The 17,902-nt window shown below is 41.9% G+C and overlaps 1 protein-coding gene across 16 annotated transcripts in view; it reads left to right on the forward strand.

Moving 5' to 3' along the window:
* Window positions 1-2,922: 2,922 nt before the first annotated feature.
* SUPT20H (SPT20 homolog, SAGA complex component) overlaps window positions 2,923-17,902 on the forward strand; it is a 57,688-nt gene continuing 42,708 nt past the window's right edge. For all 16 annotated transcript variants that reach the window (XM_045015393.1, XM_045015426.1, XM_045015436.1 and 13 more), the window contains exons 1-5: window positions 2,923-3,023; window positions 4,453-4,549; window positions 9,147-9,182; window positions 10,304-10,362; window positions 10,442-10,508. In XM_045015393.1, coding sequence (XP_044871328.1) covers window positions 4,547-4,549; window positions 9,147-9,182; window positions 10,304-10,362; window positions 10,442-10,508 — 165 coding nt within the window. In that variant the 5' untranslated portion in view covers window positions 2,923-3,023; window positions 4,453-4,546. The remainder of the gene's footprint in view (window positions 3,024-4,452; window positions 4,550-9,146; window positions 9,183-10,303; window positions 10,363-10,441; window positions 10,509-17,902) is intronic.

Genomic DNA, 17,902 nt, shown 5'->3' on the forward strand with positions numbered 1-17,902 from the left:
ACCTCAGCTGCCAATCTGGTGTTCCAGCCGGTTAACAACTGATCACTCAGAAGCCTCTGAGCAAATATGTGCCACCAGACATCGGAAAACTCAGCAAGGAAAAGCAAGGGCAAGGATCACACTAAACTAATAAGATCTGCATTTTAATTTAATTTTAAATAAAGCTTCTGAAACATTTTGAAAACTTTGTTTACTTTACATATAACAGTAGTTTGGTTATATATTATAGACTTATAGAGAGACCTTCTAAAAAACGTTTAGATGTATTACCGGCATGCGAAGCCTTAACTTAGAGAGTATACATGAAGACTCGGCACATGACTGCTGAAAGGTTACCGACCCCTGCTCTAGCTGCACCCCTTCATCACCTCTCCCCTCTCATTTCCCTATACTGATACACTCCCTTGTACTGAGGCTGGGATGAGGGCTAGGGGAGGGCTGCCCTTAACGGCTCTGTGCTGGTATAGGAAGCCTCCATATGCAGAGGGTATTCCCAGAAACCACTTCCTCTGGTGACATAAAGAATCCTTAGTGCAATAAAGAATCACTCTCTCTGTTCACCCATGTATAAAATGGGGATAATAATACTTACCTATCTCATAAGCATGTCATGGTAATTATTTACCATTCGTAAAGTACTATTTATGTGCTAAGTACAACCACATTATTTTATTGGCTGTATATTATGAAGGAATGATTACTCCATAGTTGAGGCTGGAGCTATCCCCCCAACCTACACCTCTATTTTTGATTTATTTATAAGACAAAATCTTAGGAAGGGACTAAGTTTTGATTCTGAATAGCATGTGGACTGAGTTGGGAAAGACACCTCCTCCCACTCAGTAATTATAAAGCAAATTTTTAGACATTTTTAACTGTTATATATTCCTGATGAATTTACTATTAATTTGTAAGATCTACTAAATATAGAGTCTTCAACCCCTTTTTACTTCAGGGGGCATGGGGGACACCAGCACTTTGCAGGAGTAACTCAGGACCTCACAAGAAATGACCCTCAGCTATTACATTTGGAAAAATACATTATCACAAGATATTGGCTGCTTGACAGAACCTTCATTATTAGACAATGGAAAAATCTCATATAGACAATGAATGAGATGGAAAGATTAACATATTCAGCGAATAACTCTATTCATAGGTATTATAACATATGGTTTCCTTGGCCAGATGCTTACAGAATTGCTACCATTAATCAATGTTGCAATGTTACTAACACAGTTTAAACATTTTTTACAATTCTTGTGCTTTCAGGGGTCCAATTCCTACCCCAAAATCTGTATTGCTTGATTAATAAATTGATATTTAGGCAGTAAGGAGTTGTTTTCACTCTTTCATTACATCATTATTTTATCATCTAATCCTGGTAGATACTTATCTCTAAATATACCATTTTACATTTGTATCTTGATCTTGATGCTCCTATCTTACTTGTTCTATAATTCATAGAAATTTTAAATGTGCACAGGAATATACATACACTAATCTGTGTCTGTGTTTGTTGTCTTCTTTGTTGTACTCACATACTTTCCACCTATGCCATCAGTAGATTTGTAATGCAATCTGAGATCAGCCCATTGCCTCTGACTCCTGCAGGGATAGTGTCAAGCACCACAAAGATCCTCATTGTTTGGAGCACCTGCCTGCCAATAAATATCTGCCACCCTTACCAACACACACACTGCCTGCCCTTGAACTGCCACCTCCATTGGCTGCACCTGTTGGTTTAGAGATGGCTATTTGTAGACCCCTGCAAATCCACGGATATCCACTTTATATCTGGAAATATTTGCCTCTGTGGATGCGGATAGCCGTGGAGCATTTTTGCAGATGCAGATGGATGAAGATCCAAAATTTATATCTAAAGCCCTGCAAATCTGCAGATATCTGCTTTATATCCATGGATCGTTTTTGCAGATTGCAGATCAGATGCAGATACAAATTTTATATCCACGCAGGGCTCTAGGTGTTTGCAGGTTTTGTACTGTACAATGCATAGAACTCTGCAGAAAGCCATCAAATGTTTATAGAAAACCAGCCCTCATACCAAATTTGTAGTTCTAAGAATGAAACAAAATTCATCCCACCCCATGCACAGAACCATTGCCACCCCGCACCAGAGTCACCACTGTGCCCTTCACAATTCATAGATTCAAAGGCCAGAAGGCCATTGTGATCATCTCATCTGACCTCCTGTATAACACAGGCCAGAGAACGTCCCCAAAATAATTCCTAGCACACGTCTTTTAGAAAAATATCTAGTCTTGATTTAAAAATTGTACGTGACTTGGTAATTTATTCCAAAATGAATTGCTGCTACACCAACCAGACATGGACTTGCCCACTAGCACTGAAATACCTGTGCCCCCCAGGAATTTCCACTAGCATGGGCATCAAGCCTTATCTATCTCAGGTACTGAAAAGGTCCTCATTCCTGTGATAAGCACAACCTTTCGCATAGTTGGCCTCACAACATGGATAAGGAAGTACTATTTCCCCCATTTTACGTGTTCCCCAGGATGGCAAAGTGAGGTACAGAGGGTTACTAGGGGCCAGACCCTCCAAGGTATTTAGGCTCCTAAGCTCTGGCCATAGGCGACTTGCCCAAGGTCACACAGGAAGTCAGTGGCAGAGCCGGGACTCAGGGGCGAGGCGAGTGTGGGACCCATGGCGGGAGAGGCTGCAGGGGTCAGCACCTGCACTACAGGCTAGATGCACATGTAGGGAACTAGGCGACGGCCCCAGAACAGCCTCACCCCGACCCCCTGCTCCCGGATTCCCGCCCCCGGCCGCTAGTGGGGACGGGGAGTCACACAAGGCTTGATCACCATGGCAACACGGCAGAAACTCCCCCGCCCCCGCCCCGTCCCTAGGGTAACTCTTCCCGCCCCTTCCGGGCCGCACCCGGAAGTTCTGGGGCGGAAGCAGCCGCGGGCTGGCGGGGGCGGATGAAAGGGCCGCGGGGGCAGCTGTGCGGGGGGCAGGACCCGACATGAGGCTGGCAGGTAAAGGGGCGGGGGGCGAGGTCGAGTCTAATCCCCCCGCGTGCCCCTCCCCCGGGGCCGGGCCGCTAGGGCCTCCCGTCCCGGCCTCTCCGCGGCTGTGGGGTCGCCCGGGCCCGCCCCGGCCCTCCCCGTGCTGTCTGGGCGGCTCTAGAGCGTCGCTCTCCCGGCTGGGATCTGCGGCTCGCTCCCAGGCCTGCAACGGCGACGCTGTCAGCGGTGGCCGCCGCTGCCGCATCCCCCAACGGGACCCTGGCAAGGGCTGGGTTAAACCTGCCTGTCCCGTCTCCCCGCCCGCGATCCCGGCGTCATGCCCCCGTCAGCCCCCGGCAATCCCGCGGGTCCAGCCCAGAGCGTGGCCGGGCGCTGCCCTCCTCGCCTCTGTCCAGCGGTGGGTTGCAGGGTCTCTAGGCCAGGGATTGTGCCTTCGCTGGCTTGGAAAGCGCTTAGCACATCCTGGTCACTAACTAAAGGCCAGAGCTGTAGCGTCCTTGTTGGAGACGCAGCATTAGTTAGCAGCCCCACAGTGCGTCGCTGGAGTTGGGACCAAAAACAAACAAAAGCTGGACAGATTTCTAAGGAAAGAGTTTGGCTAGCATATAGCTAATAACAGAGACATATTTGTCCATTTAAACATAATTTGTCATTTAAAATGTGTATTAAAAAGCTTTATAGAGCCTAAAACCAGTAGGAATGTTTCCACGTTTCAAAATAAAACCCACTGGAAATGGTAAAACTGATCTCTTTGACTTTCAAGTTTCCTCATTGAGAGGCTGAAAGGGAAGAGCATGATTAGTAAACAGGATTTAAAAACTTTATATTTAAGTAGTTGTATTAACCTGAAAAGTCTATTTAGTTGAATTTAAAAGTGAAACAGTACTGGACTTGGTTGATAGGTGCTCCTTAGACATTCTTCATTCAGCTATGTGCTGAGTAAAATTGTTAACACCTCAGTAGTTAATACCCCTGAGTCATTACTGAACGAACATCTCAAAATGGTGCAAGGAGGTGTAGTTGGTGGAGCTGCTGTCCTTTGAGTATTATATAAAATCAAAGCCATCAGCACTGGCTCTTTGATACATAAAAATAAATGTTCTAACCACTTACTTCATTATATATTCCATTTTACTGTACTATCAGAGAGACAGGTGATATTGGTAGTCTGCCAAGACACCACAGGTATGGGTAATGGCATTTGGCCCTGTAATTTATTTTGATTGTTTATTTTCCTTCTCCTGGCTAGTGGTGTTGATGCAGAATGGCTATGGTTCACTTGCAGGATAACAGTATTCAGTGGTAACTTCTGTATTAGTGGATGAAAGATGCTATATAAAGTCAATATAATCTGCCATTAAACATTCAGTTTAAATAATTATAGTGTTTGTTTAACATAGTTGGTGATTGTATTTTTTTCCTCCCCCCAACTTTACAGTATCTCTTGTGAACCTAAAAGTATGACTCTTTGCCTACTGCACCAAAACTCCTAAATATTTCATCTGCCATTTGGACACCTGACTTCAACTACAATGGTAAGATACAATTCATGTCATGTTTTTAATAACTCTTGCCTTTAGGGTGGTGGGTATTTGGCAGGTGAAGGTGGAGAAGGAAAAGTCCTTTGTGTCTCTGACATCCTCAGAAATGTGACTTAACAGTGTAACACTCTCCAGTTGATGGTGAGGCTCTCTGTGGAGCTTGTTAATGCTGTGCCTAAATCAGTTAGTCACTGCTAATAGGATATAGGAATTGGCATATAAATCCATTCTTGTGTCTTGTCTCCAACAGTGGCCAGTTCTAGATGATCCAGAGAAATGTGTAAGCCCTACCCACACATCTATAGTGGGCAGTTAGGCAGTAACATGCCTATTGGGTATTTTCTTAATGTCAAGCAGTCAGTGGATGAGTTATGCCTAAAAGCCTGTGGCTTGATATCCTTTATGCACATCTATCCTAGAAAGTATAACTCTCTGTATTCATATAAATATTTAATGTCTAAATATCTTGAATCCTGTTACGTTCTGTCCCAATGTTTTGTAGCAGTGGTTTTCACAGTTGAAAGGCACAGCATCAGCTTGAAAGTCAGGCTTCTATCTGAAAACTTCATACCTACTATTGTTACAAGTAATTTCTAAGGTTACTGTTGCTGAAAGATTAGGTGGGGGGGAAGTATTTTGTGTTTTACCACACTCTTTTTCTAGCCAGTTTCTCTTCCTGTGCACTGCACTAACATAATGAAATCATATGTTTGCTCAGCTCTGGAGGGAACTTGTATGGACATTCTTCCCTGGGAGTTGAAAGAGAGTATTTTTAGAGCCCTGCACAGATACAAAAAGGCACCAGGCCCACACTGGGAAGGAGCGTGTTATGGATCCTTCTAACCCATCCACACCGCCAGGTCTGGCCTCTCACCTGGGACAGTCCAGCACCCAGGCTTTGCTGTGTGAGCAGCTCCCAGCCAGCAGGTCCCGCTCGCCGGTAGGGGGCTTCCTGTCCAGCAGCCAGGCTCTGCAATGCAGACTGGGCATGCCTGCTGGCTCCGGCTGGACTGTGCAGGCTTTCGGGGGTCTATCCTGCTCCCCAGTGGTAATAATTGGAGATATACCAATCTCCTAGAACTGGAAGGGACCTTGAAAGGTCATAGAGTCCAGCCCCCTGCCTTCACTAGCAGGACCAATTTTTGCCCCAGATCCCTAAGTGGCCCCCTTAAGGATTGAACTCACAACCCTGGGTTTAGCAGGCCAATGCTCAAACCACTGAGCTATCCCTCCCCCCGTGCAGCTTTGGCTCCGAGCAGTCTCCGCTGCCCACCACCTATAGGACCTTGCCCGCCTCACTGGAGCCGAGCCGCCTTGGACTGGTGCAGAAACCAGGCTGATCTTGGCCAATAGGGGTGGAGGGGCTTGGGTAGGCCACGCCAGGCAAGTGGGTCCTGAGTGAGCCCGGCCTGGGTAGGCCCCACTCCTGTTTCAGGGGCCAGAGCGATCCCCACACTGCTGGCTCAGCCCAGTGGACATGGTCACCTCCCAGCGGGGCCAATAAGTGCGAACGAGGGACGGGGTGCGGGGGAGTGGGTCTCTTTGGGGGGGGGCACTGAGTAGTGGGGGGTGGAAGGGGTTATGTGTTTTGGGTGTTGAACATAGAAAGGATGGGGGGGCGCTGGAAGGTGGGGATGGTCTGTGTGTTGTGGCACTGAGTAGTGGTGGGGTCTGGTGGCAGGGGGTGGTGGTGTGCAGGGAGCTGTGCAATTGTGGTGGTGGGGTCTCTGGGCTGGGGAGCCCTGGGCATAGTGGGTCAGAGGAGTGCTGAGCGCAGGGATCTGTGAGGAATCTCAGTGAGGGATTCTGTCCATAGGGGTCTGTGGGGAGGGGTTGGGTGAGGGGGGCACTGGGCATAGAGGATTGGGGGGAATTGTGGCATAGGACCACCCCGAGGGGAAGGGGCACATTTGCAGTGCAGGGCTGGGTGGGCCAGTGTGCATCTGGCAGCTGCTGGTTTGTAAAGAGTGTCCGTGCTTTGGGCTGGGCAGAGCGGATCCACTGTGGGGGGCCCACATATGTTTGGCGCTGGGCCCACAAAATGTTAATCCGGCCCTGGGAAGAAGAGCTAATAACTGATGGCATCAAGAAAGCTGAGGTGCTTAATGCATATTTTGCTTCAGACTTCTCGAAAAGGGTTTATGATGACCAGGTATTCAACCCAATTAATATTGGCAGTGAGGGGAATGAATGCAAGCCAAAATAGGGAAAGAGCAGGGTAAAGAGTATTAACATGTATTCAACTCAGCAAGGCTTGATGAAATTCATCTTAGCTCACTTTTGGAACTAGCTGAAGCAATCTTGGAGTCATGAGTCTTTGAGACCTCTTGGAGGATCGGAGAGGTCCCAGAAGACTGGAGAAGAGCAAACACAGTACCTATCTTGAAAAAGGGAAACAAGGAAGACCCAGGGAATTATAGACCAGTCAGCCTGACTTCAATACCTGGAGAGATACTGGAGCAAATTATTAAAAATCAATTTCTAAACACCTGGAGGATAATAGGGGTATAAAGAGTTGATGGCATGGATTTGTCAAGAAAAAATGCAAAATCAACTTAATTTCCTTCTTTGATAGGATTACTGACCTACTGGTTAGGGAGGAAGCAGTAGAGATGATGTACCTTGATTTAAGGTTTTTGACACCGTTCCAGATGACATTCTCATAAGCAAACTAGGGAAATGTAGTCTAGATGAAATTACTATAATGTGGGTGCACATCTGGCTGAAAAACCGTACTCAGAGTAGTTCTCAATGGTTTGCTGTCAAATTGGGAGCGTGTATCTAATGGGGTCTCTCAAGGATCAGTCCTGGGTCTAGTACTAGTCAATATTTTCAGTTAATGATGTGGATAATGGAGTAGAGAGTATACTTATAAAATTTGCACATTATACCAAGCTGGGAGGGGTTGCAAGCACTTTGGAGAACAGATTTAAAAATCAAAATGACCTTGACCAATTAGAGAATTTGTCTGAATTCAAAAAGATTAAATTCAATAAAGACAAGTGCATTGATTTTTTTCTTCCTAGTGCACAGCTACAAAATGGGGAACAATTCTTTACGTTATAGCACTGCTGAAAAGGATCTTAGGGTTCTAGTGAACCACAAACTGAATATGAGTCATCAGTGTGCGGCAGCTGCAAAAGAGGGTAATATCATTCTGGGGTGCATAAACAGGAGTGTTGTATGTAAAACACAGGAGAAAACTGTCCCATTCTACTCGGGGCTGGTGAGGCTCCAGCTGGAGTACTGTGTCCAATTCTGCGTACCACAATTTAAGAAGGATGTGGACAAATTGGAAAGAGTCCAGAGAAGAGCAACAGAAATGATAAAAGGTTTATAAAACCTGACCTACAAGGACAGTTGAAAAAACTAGGAATGTTTAGTCTTGAGAAAAGAAGACTGAGGGACGAACTGATAAGTCTTCCAATATGTTAAGGGCTGTTGTAAAGAGGACAGTGATCAATTGTTCTTCATGTCCACTGAAAGCAGAAGAAGAAGTAAGGAGCTTAATTGGCAGCAAGGGAGATTTAGGTTAGGTATTAGGAAAACATTTCTAACTATAAGGGTAGTTAAGCTCTGGAATAGGCTTCCAAGGGAGGTCATGGGATCCTCATTGTTGAAAGCTTTTAAAAAAACAAGTTGGACAAACTCCTGTTAGGGATGGTCTAGGCTTACTATGACTTCTCGAGGTCCTTTCCAGCCCTACATTTTTATGATTCTGTAAATCAGCTACAATAAGTATTAGCTGGTGAATTCTGCTATCAGATGTTACGAACAATTTGCAGGACTTTGAGTTCAGTATGCAATCATGGGCTCTGACATAATTTTCAACCCGCCTCAAAGGGAATCTTTGGGGGAGGAACTCTGCCAAAGCTCAGTTTTTGACCAAATGGTTGCTTGTATGTCTAGGGAAGGGGCCTAGACCACTTCTTCTTAGTGGCTCCATGTTGATAGGAGAAGTGTAATGTACTGAATCTGAGTGATGGAGGTTTGCGTCTTCGTTCCCATCTCATGGGAAGATGACCTACTTTAATGCACACTCTTTGGTATCAGTGGCTGTGGGCTTTGATCTGTTTCTTCAAGACTACTCTGCTTTACAGTTAGCTGTTACTGAGTGTCTCTCTCTCTTTCACACACACCTCCTTTATCCCACTAGTGCTACTCTTCCTGATGTAATAGATGCAAGCAGGCGGTTGTGCTAAAAGATGTTGTATTGGCAGCCAGGGTAATGGCAAAGAACAGCCTTGCCTACCTGTTTTTTCTCAATTTTTTTAAATCAAGTTTTGATTAAAACTTGGTATTGCCCTCCTTACAGTTTGGCATCACTGTCCTTCTAACACTTAATAATTCAGTCAAATCTACTCAAATCCTGTAATGGAGTTAATTAGTGTTAATGCAATTAAACGGAGTGCTGAATTTATTGGTAGAATTCTGTACATGCTAAAGAATCCTACATTTGATCAGCTAGTCCTGTAAAAATAACAAACTAATACTACTTTGAGTCCTAGTCATAGAGTTTGGGTGGTTGTTACAGTACAAGGTTTTCATCAGTTAACACATTTTCTAAGAAAGCTGTTTATAATTTTTGCAGCAACAAGCTTTAGAACTGGCATTGGATCGTGCAGAGGTAAGGAGTAGCTAAGTTGCCTATTGATATGTAAATAATGTACCAGGCGTAAATTTAAATGTCTGTTTACATTTTGTGCATTTATATTACATTAAGGTGTTTTTGTATAAACTATGTATAGAACATTAGCTTTGCAAAATTGTCACTAAAACTACCAGCCCAGGCACAGAATCTATTTGCCTGGTCTTTCCCATGATGAAAATAAAGTCTTAAATGTTTTCCTATTTTTAAAACTATTATGTATCCTGGTCAAGAAGAATCCTACAAGGATGCTATTTATATAGTCTACATAAACCTAGTGTGAGCAATTAAAGTCATCCCTCAGCCAACAAAGAATATATCAGTCATTTTTCATATACAGGTTCTATATAATACTGGATTCAAAATATTTGGGGGGAAAAGAGGGAGAACCTGTCTCTATTTAAAATAAACCAAATGATCAATCAGCACTTTGTCAAGAATGGCAATGTTTCCTCCAGAATTTGTACTTTGTGAAAGCTTGTCAATGTAAAATCTAAATCGAGGGCTAAATTTGACCTGAGAGTGTCTTAACTAACATTTACTAAAACATTGTACACATCTTGCATTTGTTTAGAATTGCCCTGCTTTCTAAAAAATGTTAGAGAAACACAGGAACAAAGTAGGCCTTCTAAAATACAGTTGGCTGTGTTCAAAGGTAGTGAGTTGTACCAGGGCAGCAGCACTATATCGGAATGTTGCAATTGTCTTGGTTCAAATACACTGAAATTTCAGGTTTCTTTAAGGTTTTGTTACTGTAAATATAAAATATTGGCATAAAGCGTCATATACTTCAGAAACTACTTCTTAACTGCAATAGTGATAATCATGAAACATCCCACTTTGTTTTAATTTTAGCTATGAAATAAATCCTTTGTTAGCTGGTAGTTGGAAGTAAGCACTCTTTTGTAACTACCACTCCTATAGACCACTGTAGAAGTGAGAGTATTTACTCCGTTTAAAAAACTACAGTTTGACATGTTGTAGGTTACAATAGTTATTCTGTATTACACAGCCAACATTTGCTTTAATGATACTAAGGCTCTTACAGGTAACTTGTACATTGCTAGAACTGTTGAGTTTCATGCACCTTTCTCTTCCAGTATGTCATTGAAAGTGCCCGTCAGAGACCTCCCAAACGAAAATATTTATCCGGTGGAAGGTAGCAAATATTTCAATTTTTAACTTTTTATTGTATTGATTTAACACAATTTTTATGTTAACATTTTCCTTAATTTCAGAAAATCAGTATTTCAAAAGCTATATGACTTGTATATAGAAGAATGTGAAAAAGAGCCTGAGATAAAGGTAAGTGGAATTTATTTGTTAAGTAGCCATTCAGTGCAATCTCTAAATAGGTATATAAGCAAGTTTAGCAGGCTCTTTAACAATGAGGAGACAGCAGCAAATGGCACAAGAGATTTGCAGAAATCTTTTGATTGAAGCACTTAGATCTGAGCTAATGAATAGCCTAGCAATCACACATTATTTGTACAGACTAGGTTTATAAGATAAGTGTCTTTTCAGTTCAGTATGAAGTAGAAAGAATAATAAGACTGGTCCAATAACTAATCAGTTACTCTAGTGTAATTTAAAAGAAGCCAAAATAGAATTTCAGCCAGAGAAAGTAGATGGCTACTATCCTGGTGCTGTGGTGTGCACCCTTTATCGTAAATGAGCTACTTTGCTATCCAACGGAGTACCAGAGAGCCATAAAAGTGTCTAACAAGTTCACTGTAATAATAGTATCAATACAGTAGGAGCCTCAGTGTCTGGGGCTTACTGAGGGCTGGTCCACACTAAGAAGGGGGGTCGAACTAGGGTACGCAAATTCAGCTACGTGAATAGCGTAGCTGAATTCGAAGTACCCTAGTTCGAACTACTCACCCGTCCAGATGCCGCGGAATCGAAGTCCGCGGCTCCAAGGTCGACTCCGCCACCGCCTTTTGCAGTGGTGGAGTACCGGAGTCGACCGGAGCGCGCGGGGAGTTCGAACTATCGCGTCCAGATTAGACGCGATAGTTCGAACTCCGAGAAGTCGAACTCATCGCATCGACCCGGCAGGTAAGTGTAGACTAGCCCTGAGAGATCTGAGTGTTAGTGCTAAAACTTATACCATCAAAACTAGTGAGAGCGTGTTCAGGGCCAGTGTTTGTACCTGGAGTCCAGTCCTACTAATGTTACTACTGTCAAAGGACCTGCAGTGTTGTTTCTGCTTACCTTGGCTACTAGTGAAGAAGTAGACTTGACTGTCGTCTATTTTAAATTGCCATCTTGTTCCTGGGATAACTGCTGCATTGTTGTCAAATACACCTCTACCCCGATATAACATGAATTCGGATATAATGCGGTAAAGTAGCGCTCCGGGGGTGGGGGGCTGCGCACTCTGGTGGATCAAATCAAGTTCGATATAATGCGGTTTCACCTATAACGCAGTAAGATTTTTTTTGGCTCCCGAGGACAGCGTTCTATCGGGGTAGATGTGTATTGAGGCTCTTTTCTTAGGTTTGAAAAAAACTTCACATCTGACCAATTTAAGGCTTAAAAGCCATGGATGAAATGTCAGTACTGTACACTAAAATGTACTTCCCTTGGCATGTCTGCTAAAAATAGCATAGGGAACCTACCTCAACACCACTCTCACTTAAAAAACAAAACAAAAAATCAAAACAAACCTATTGTTGGGGGCTGGGGAAATGGGGAGAGGGAGAAACTGTAGGAATGGTGTATATATGCCAGTCACTGAATTGCTGCTGTTTTGGTTTGCCTGATAGTGGCTTTGGTTTTGTGGTTTTGAGTGCTGATTGTAGTCGAGATTATTTGGTATCACAAATTCTAGTGAATACAGATGCCATTTTAATCTCCTCTCCTGCACTTTATTCACAACTTTAATTTCATTAGGGCAGTGGGCTGGGTGAATTAGGTTTTAGCAGCAGGGAGAGGAGGAGGATTAGGTTAGTTGCAGCAGCTAGTTAGGGGGTCTAGAGGAAATTAGGAGGATTATGGCAATAAGGCAGGCAGCAGTAGGGTGTTTTTTTTTTGTTTTTGTTTTTTTTGCTGTAAGTGTACTAATTTCCTAGAGAGCTAGGAAGGCACTGGTGCTCTTGCACACTTGCAGGAGAGTAGGGCTAATATGTAGAAGAAGGTGTGAGGCTCAACGTTGATGGGAAGGATGGGGTGGTCCAGAGGCATGGAGATGAATTGTAATATTCGTGTGAGGGGGGGAATCGGGTAGGTTGTAATAGCTGGAAACTAGGTAGGGAGGAGCTTTTGAGAAGGTTGATCAATAGACTGAATCATCATGGAGGGTTCAAGTAGAAGTCAACTGTATAATCCAAGTGTGGCAAAAGAGGAAGGCACTCAGCAAACCAGTTTTTACCCAGCAATTAAGATGCATCACAAGTGGTGAAATGGAGCGAAGGATTACAATGAAACCAGGAATACGGTTGTAAACTCCTGGTCCATAAGAATACGAAGGGGATTATTTTTTATTTAGAAGATACCTTAGACCATGAAGCTCTGTTTAGTGCCCTAATTCACTAAATTAAAATGCTGGCTATTAGAGTAGGCATCCTGACCTTATTTTCAGTAATGGATCTCCACAGTACGGGATGTTGGTCAGGACCTTTGGAAGATATTTTCCCTTAATGGGAAGATAATGTTGGAAACCATTTCTACCTCTACACATATCAACTTCAGTATGTGTAAGGTGCTGCCATCAAATATGGATGTGCTAAATACTATATTGGTAGGCTTGGAAGAGTTAGATTTTTATTGGTAAATGTCTGTTTCACCGTACACACACAAACTGATGGAAAAATATTTCCATTGATGATGATCAATTCACAGATAGACCTAGTAAGAAAAGTGCTTCTTGAGCTTTCATTAGCGTTTGGTATAAGGTTATTTGCTATGTATATTTTGACATGTGATGTTGACAATTTGCGTTTTAATGGCTATAAAGCTTTAACTATTTGAATCTCAACATCTATTGTCATTAAATAATTGTCTGAGCCTGCCATAACTTCCCACAAATGTGAAAATTTAAAGAGATATAAAAAGAGAGAAAATGTTTTAAAATAAATATTGATATCTGTTGGAATATCTGCCAAGGCTATATATTGATAATGTATCTCTTTAATTTCCAGAAATAAAACTAAGTTAGTGTGGTTGGCAAAACTGAATAGCTGGGGAAGAAAACAATATTCTGAGCCAATGGGATCTGCGCTTTGATCATATAAGTGCTATATAATGCCAAATACTCTGAAAAATCAGGTCCTAAATATCTCAAATTGGGCACCCAAAATCTTTTGAACCTTTAATCTCTGTGCCTCAGCTCCTGATCTATATTATGGGGATTATATCCTTCAACTCACAGGAGTGTTGTGCAAATAAAATGAACGTTTGTGAAGTTATGAATGTTTGGATACTGTAGTGCTGAGTACCATAGAAAAGTCTATGAAGAAATTAATAATTCTGTCTTCGGGGCAAGGTTTGAGTACCATGAAGTAAAAATGCCTAGGGCCACACATTAACGTTTTGATTTTTCATCCCGTACCCCAGCTTCTGGTGTGATTTCTGTGTTCTTCCATCACCAGTTCCTGGTCCCAGTTGATCCATGCCCACTAAAATTGAAGTCTCTGTGTGCAAACTTTTTGGATTTCCACCCCCCCAAAGTCTTATAACTTGGCCAAATTTGGGAGAATTTCATTGGGACAACAAAAGGTATATCCATGCCTCCTTCTGCCACATATCAAGTCCTAGATCACTTTTCTAGGTGCACTAAAGCATTAGGGAGAAAAGGTCACCAGAACTTAACACTGGCAAAACATATTTTATCCTAGCCTTATCATTGGTTATTGCTGAACTATTTAATCTGAAATTCTCTTTAAAAAAAAAAAAAAAATTCAACCTGACGCAGACACCCAGCATTGAAAACTTCAGACCGAATGGTTAAAGTTTGGTAAAGTTATAAGGAACTAATATAGTTTTGCAATGGGAAGTGTTGAGCAACCTTAATTGGTGGCACCTATTGATATCACACTACACTTGGTTATTATTAGGGCTGTCAAGCGATTAAAAAAATTAATGTAGTGATTAATCGCACTGTTAAATAATAGAATACCATTTAGTTAAATATTTTTGTGTTTTTCTACATTTTCAAATATATTGATTTCAATTACAACACAGAATACAAAGTGTACAGTGCACACTTTATATTTATTTTTTTATTACAAATATTTGCATTGTAAAAACATAAGAAATAGTATTTTTCAATTCACTTAATACGAGTACTGTAGTGCAATCTTTGTCATGAAAGTTGAACTTAACAAATGTATAATTATGTACAAAAAATAACTGCATTCAAAAGTAAAATAATCTAAAACTTTAGAGCCTACTAGTCTACTTAGTCCTACTTCTTGTTCACCAATCGCTCTGACAAACAGGTTTGTTTACATTTCTAGGAGATAATCATACAACTGGAAGGGACCTCGAGGTCATTTAGTTCAGTCCCCTGCACTCATGGCAGGACTAATTATCTAGACCATTTCTGACAGGTGTTTGTCTAACGTGCTCTTTAAAATCTCCAATGATGGAGATTCCACAGCCTCCCTAGGCAATTTATTCCAATGCTTAACCACCTTAACAGTAAGGAAGTTTTTCCTAATATCCTACCTAAACCTCCCTTGCTGCAATTTAAGTCCATTGCATCTTGTCCTATCCTTGGAGGTTAAGGAGAACAATTTTTCTTCCTCTTCCTTGTAACAACCTTTTTACATGTCCCCTCTCAGTCTTCTCTTTTCCAGACTAAACAAACCCAATTTTTTTCAATCTTCCCTCATAGGTCATGTTTTCTAGACATTTAATCACTTTTGTTGGTCTTCTCTGGACTCTCTCTCCAATTTGTCCACATCCTTCCTGAAATGTGGCACCCAGAACTGGACACAATACTCCAGTTCAGGCCTAATCAGAGCGGAGTAAGAGCGGAAGAAATCCTTCTCGTGTCTTGCTTACAACATTCTTGCTAATACATCCAGAATGATGTTCGCTTTTTTTTGCAACAGCGTTACACTATGCTATGACTCCCAGATCCCTTTTCGCAGTACTCCTTCCTAAATTTCCCATTTTGTATGTGTGCAACTGATTGTTTCTTTCTAAATAGAATACTTTGCATTTGTCCTTATTGAATTTCATCCTATTTACTTCAGGTCATTTCTCCAGTTTGTCCAGATCATTTTGAATTTTAATCCTATCTTCCAAAGCACTTGCAACCATTCCGAGTTTGGTATCGTCCGCAAACTTTATAAGTGTACTTTGTGTGCCATTATCTAAATCTTTTGATGAAGATATTGAAGAGAACCGGACCCAGAACTGATCCCGGCGGGTCCCCACTCGTTATGTCCTTCCAGCATGACTGTGAATCACTGATAACTACTCTCTGGGAATGGTTTTCCAACCAGTTTTGCACCCACCATATAGTAGCTCCATCTAAGTTGCATTTCCCTAATTTGTTTATGAGATGGTCATGTGAAACAGTATCAAAAGCTTTACTAAAGTCAAGATATACAACATCTACCGTTTTCCCCCCCCTATCCACAAGACTTGTTACCCTGTCACAGAAAGGTATCAGGTTGGTTTGACGCTATTTGTTTTTGACAAATCCATGCTGACTGTTACTTGTCACCTTATTATCTTCTAGATGTTTGCAAATTGATTGATCAATTATTTGCTCCATTATCATTCTAGGTACAGAAGTTAAATTGACTGGTCTGTAATTTCCTGGTTGTCCTTATTTCCCTTTTTATAGATGGGCACTATATTTGCCCTTTTCCAGTCTTCTGGAATCTCTCCCATCTTCCATGACTTCTCAAAGATAATCGCTAATGGCTCAGATATCTCCTCAGTCAGCTCCTTAAGTATTCTAGGGTGCATTTCATCAGGCCCTGGTGACTTGAAGACATCTAATTTGTCTAAGTAATTTTTAACTTGTTCTTTCCCTATTTTAGCCTCTTCTGTTCCTACCTCATTTTCACTGGCATTCACTATGTTAGACATCCAAACCACCACCACCAGCCTTCTTGGTGAAAACCGAAACGAAGAAGTCATTAAGCACCTCTGCCATTTCCACATTTTCTGTTATTCTCCCCCCTCCCCCCATTGAGTAATGGGCCTATCCTGTCCTTGGTCTTCCTCTTGCTTCTAATGTATTTGTAGAATGTTTTCTTGTTACTCTTTGTCTCTGGCTATTTTGATCTCGTTTTGTGCCTTGGCCTTTCTAATTTTGTCCCTACATACTTGTGTTATTTGTTTATATTCATCCTATGTAATTTGACCTAGTTTCCACTTTTTGTAGGACTCTTCTTTGATTTTTAGATCATTGACGATCTCCTGGTTAAGCCAGGGTGGTCTCTTGCCATACTTCCTATCTTTCCTATGCAGTGGGATAGTTTCCTCTTGTGCCCTTAATAATGTCTCTTTGAAAAACTGCCAACTGTCTGCAATTGTTTTTTCCCCTTAGACTTCCTTCCCACGGGATCTTACTTACCAATTCCCTGAATTTGCTAAAGTCTGCCTTCTTGATATCCATTGTCTTTATTTTGCTGTTCTCCCTCCTACCATTTCTTAGAATCATTGATTCTTATTTCATGATCAGTTTCACCCAAGCTGCCTTCCACTTTCAAATTCTCAACCAGTTCTTTCCTATTTGTCAAAATCAAATCTAGAGCAGCCTCCCCCCTAGTAGCTTTCTCCACCTTTTGAAATAAAAAATTGTCTTCAATACATTCCAAGAATTTATTGGATAATCTGTGCCCTGATGTGTTGTTTTCCCAACAGATGTCTGGGTAGTTGAAGTCCCCCATCACCACCAAGTCTTGTGCTGCCCACTTCTTGTTTACAGTGTCACATGGCAACAAGTACAATGGCACAGTTGTAGCTGGCATTGCAAGATATTTACATGCCAGATGCGCTAAAGATTCATGTGTCCCTTCATCTTCAACCACCATTCCAGGAGACATGCGTCCATGCTGATGACGGGTTCTGCTCAATAATGATCCAAAGCAGTGTGGACCAACGTATGTTGATTTTCATTATCTGAGTCAGATGCCACCAGCAGAAGGTTGATTTTATTTATTTATTTATTTTTATTTTTTTTGGTTTGGGTTCTGTAGTTTCTGCATCGGAGTATTGCTCTTTTAAGATTTCTGAAAGCGTGCTCCACACTTGTCCCTCTCGATTTTGGAAGACACTTCAGATTCTTAAACCTTGGTTTGTGTGCTGTAGCTATCTTTAGAAAACTCACATTGGTATCTTCTTTCCATTTTGTCAAATCTGCAGCGAAAGTGTTCATGAAATGAACAACATGTGCTGGGTCATCATCTGAGACTGCTATAACACGAAATATATGGCAGAATGCGGGTAACCAAGCAGGAGACATAAAATTCTTCTCGAAGAAGTTCATTCACAAATTTCATTAACACATGATTTTTTTTAATGAGAGTCATTAGTGTGGAAGGATGTCCTCTGGAAAGGTAGTTGAAGCATGAAGGGGCATACGAATGTTTAGCATATCTGGCACATAAATACCTTGCAATGCCGGCTACAAAAGTGGCATGTGAATGCTTGTTCTCACTTCCAGGTGACATTGTAAATAAGCAGGCAGCATTATCTCCCGTAACTGTAAACAAACTTGTTTGTCTTAG

This window comes from Mauremys mutica, chromosome 1, assembly GCF_020497125.1.
Source record: "Mauremys mutica isolate MM-2020 ecotype Southern chromosome 1, ASM2049712v1, whole genome shotgun sequence".
NCBI classification, from domain to species: Eukaryota; Metazoa; Chordata; order Testudines; family Geoemydidae; genus Mauremys; species Mauremys mutica.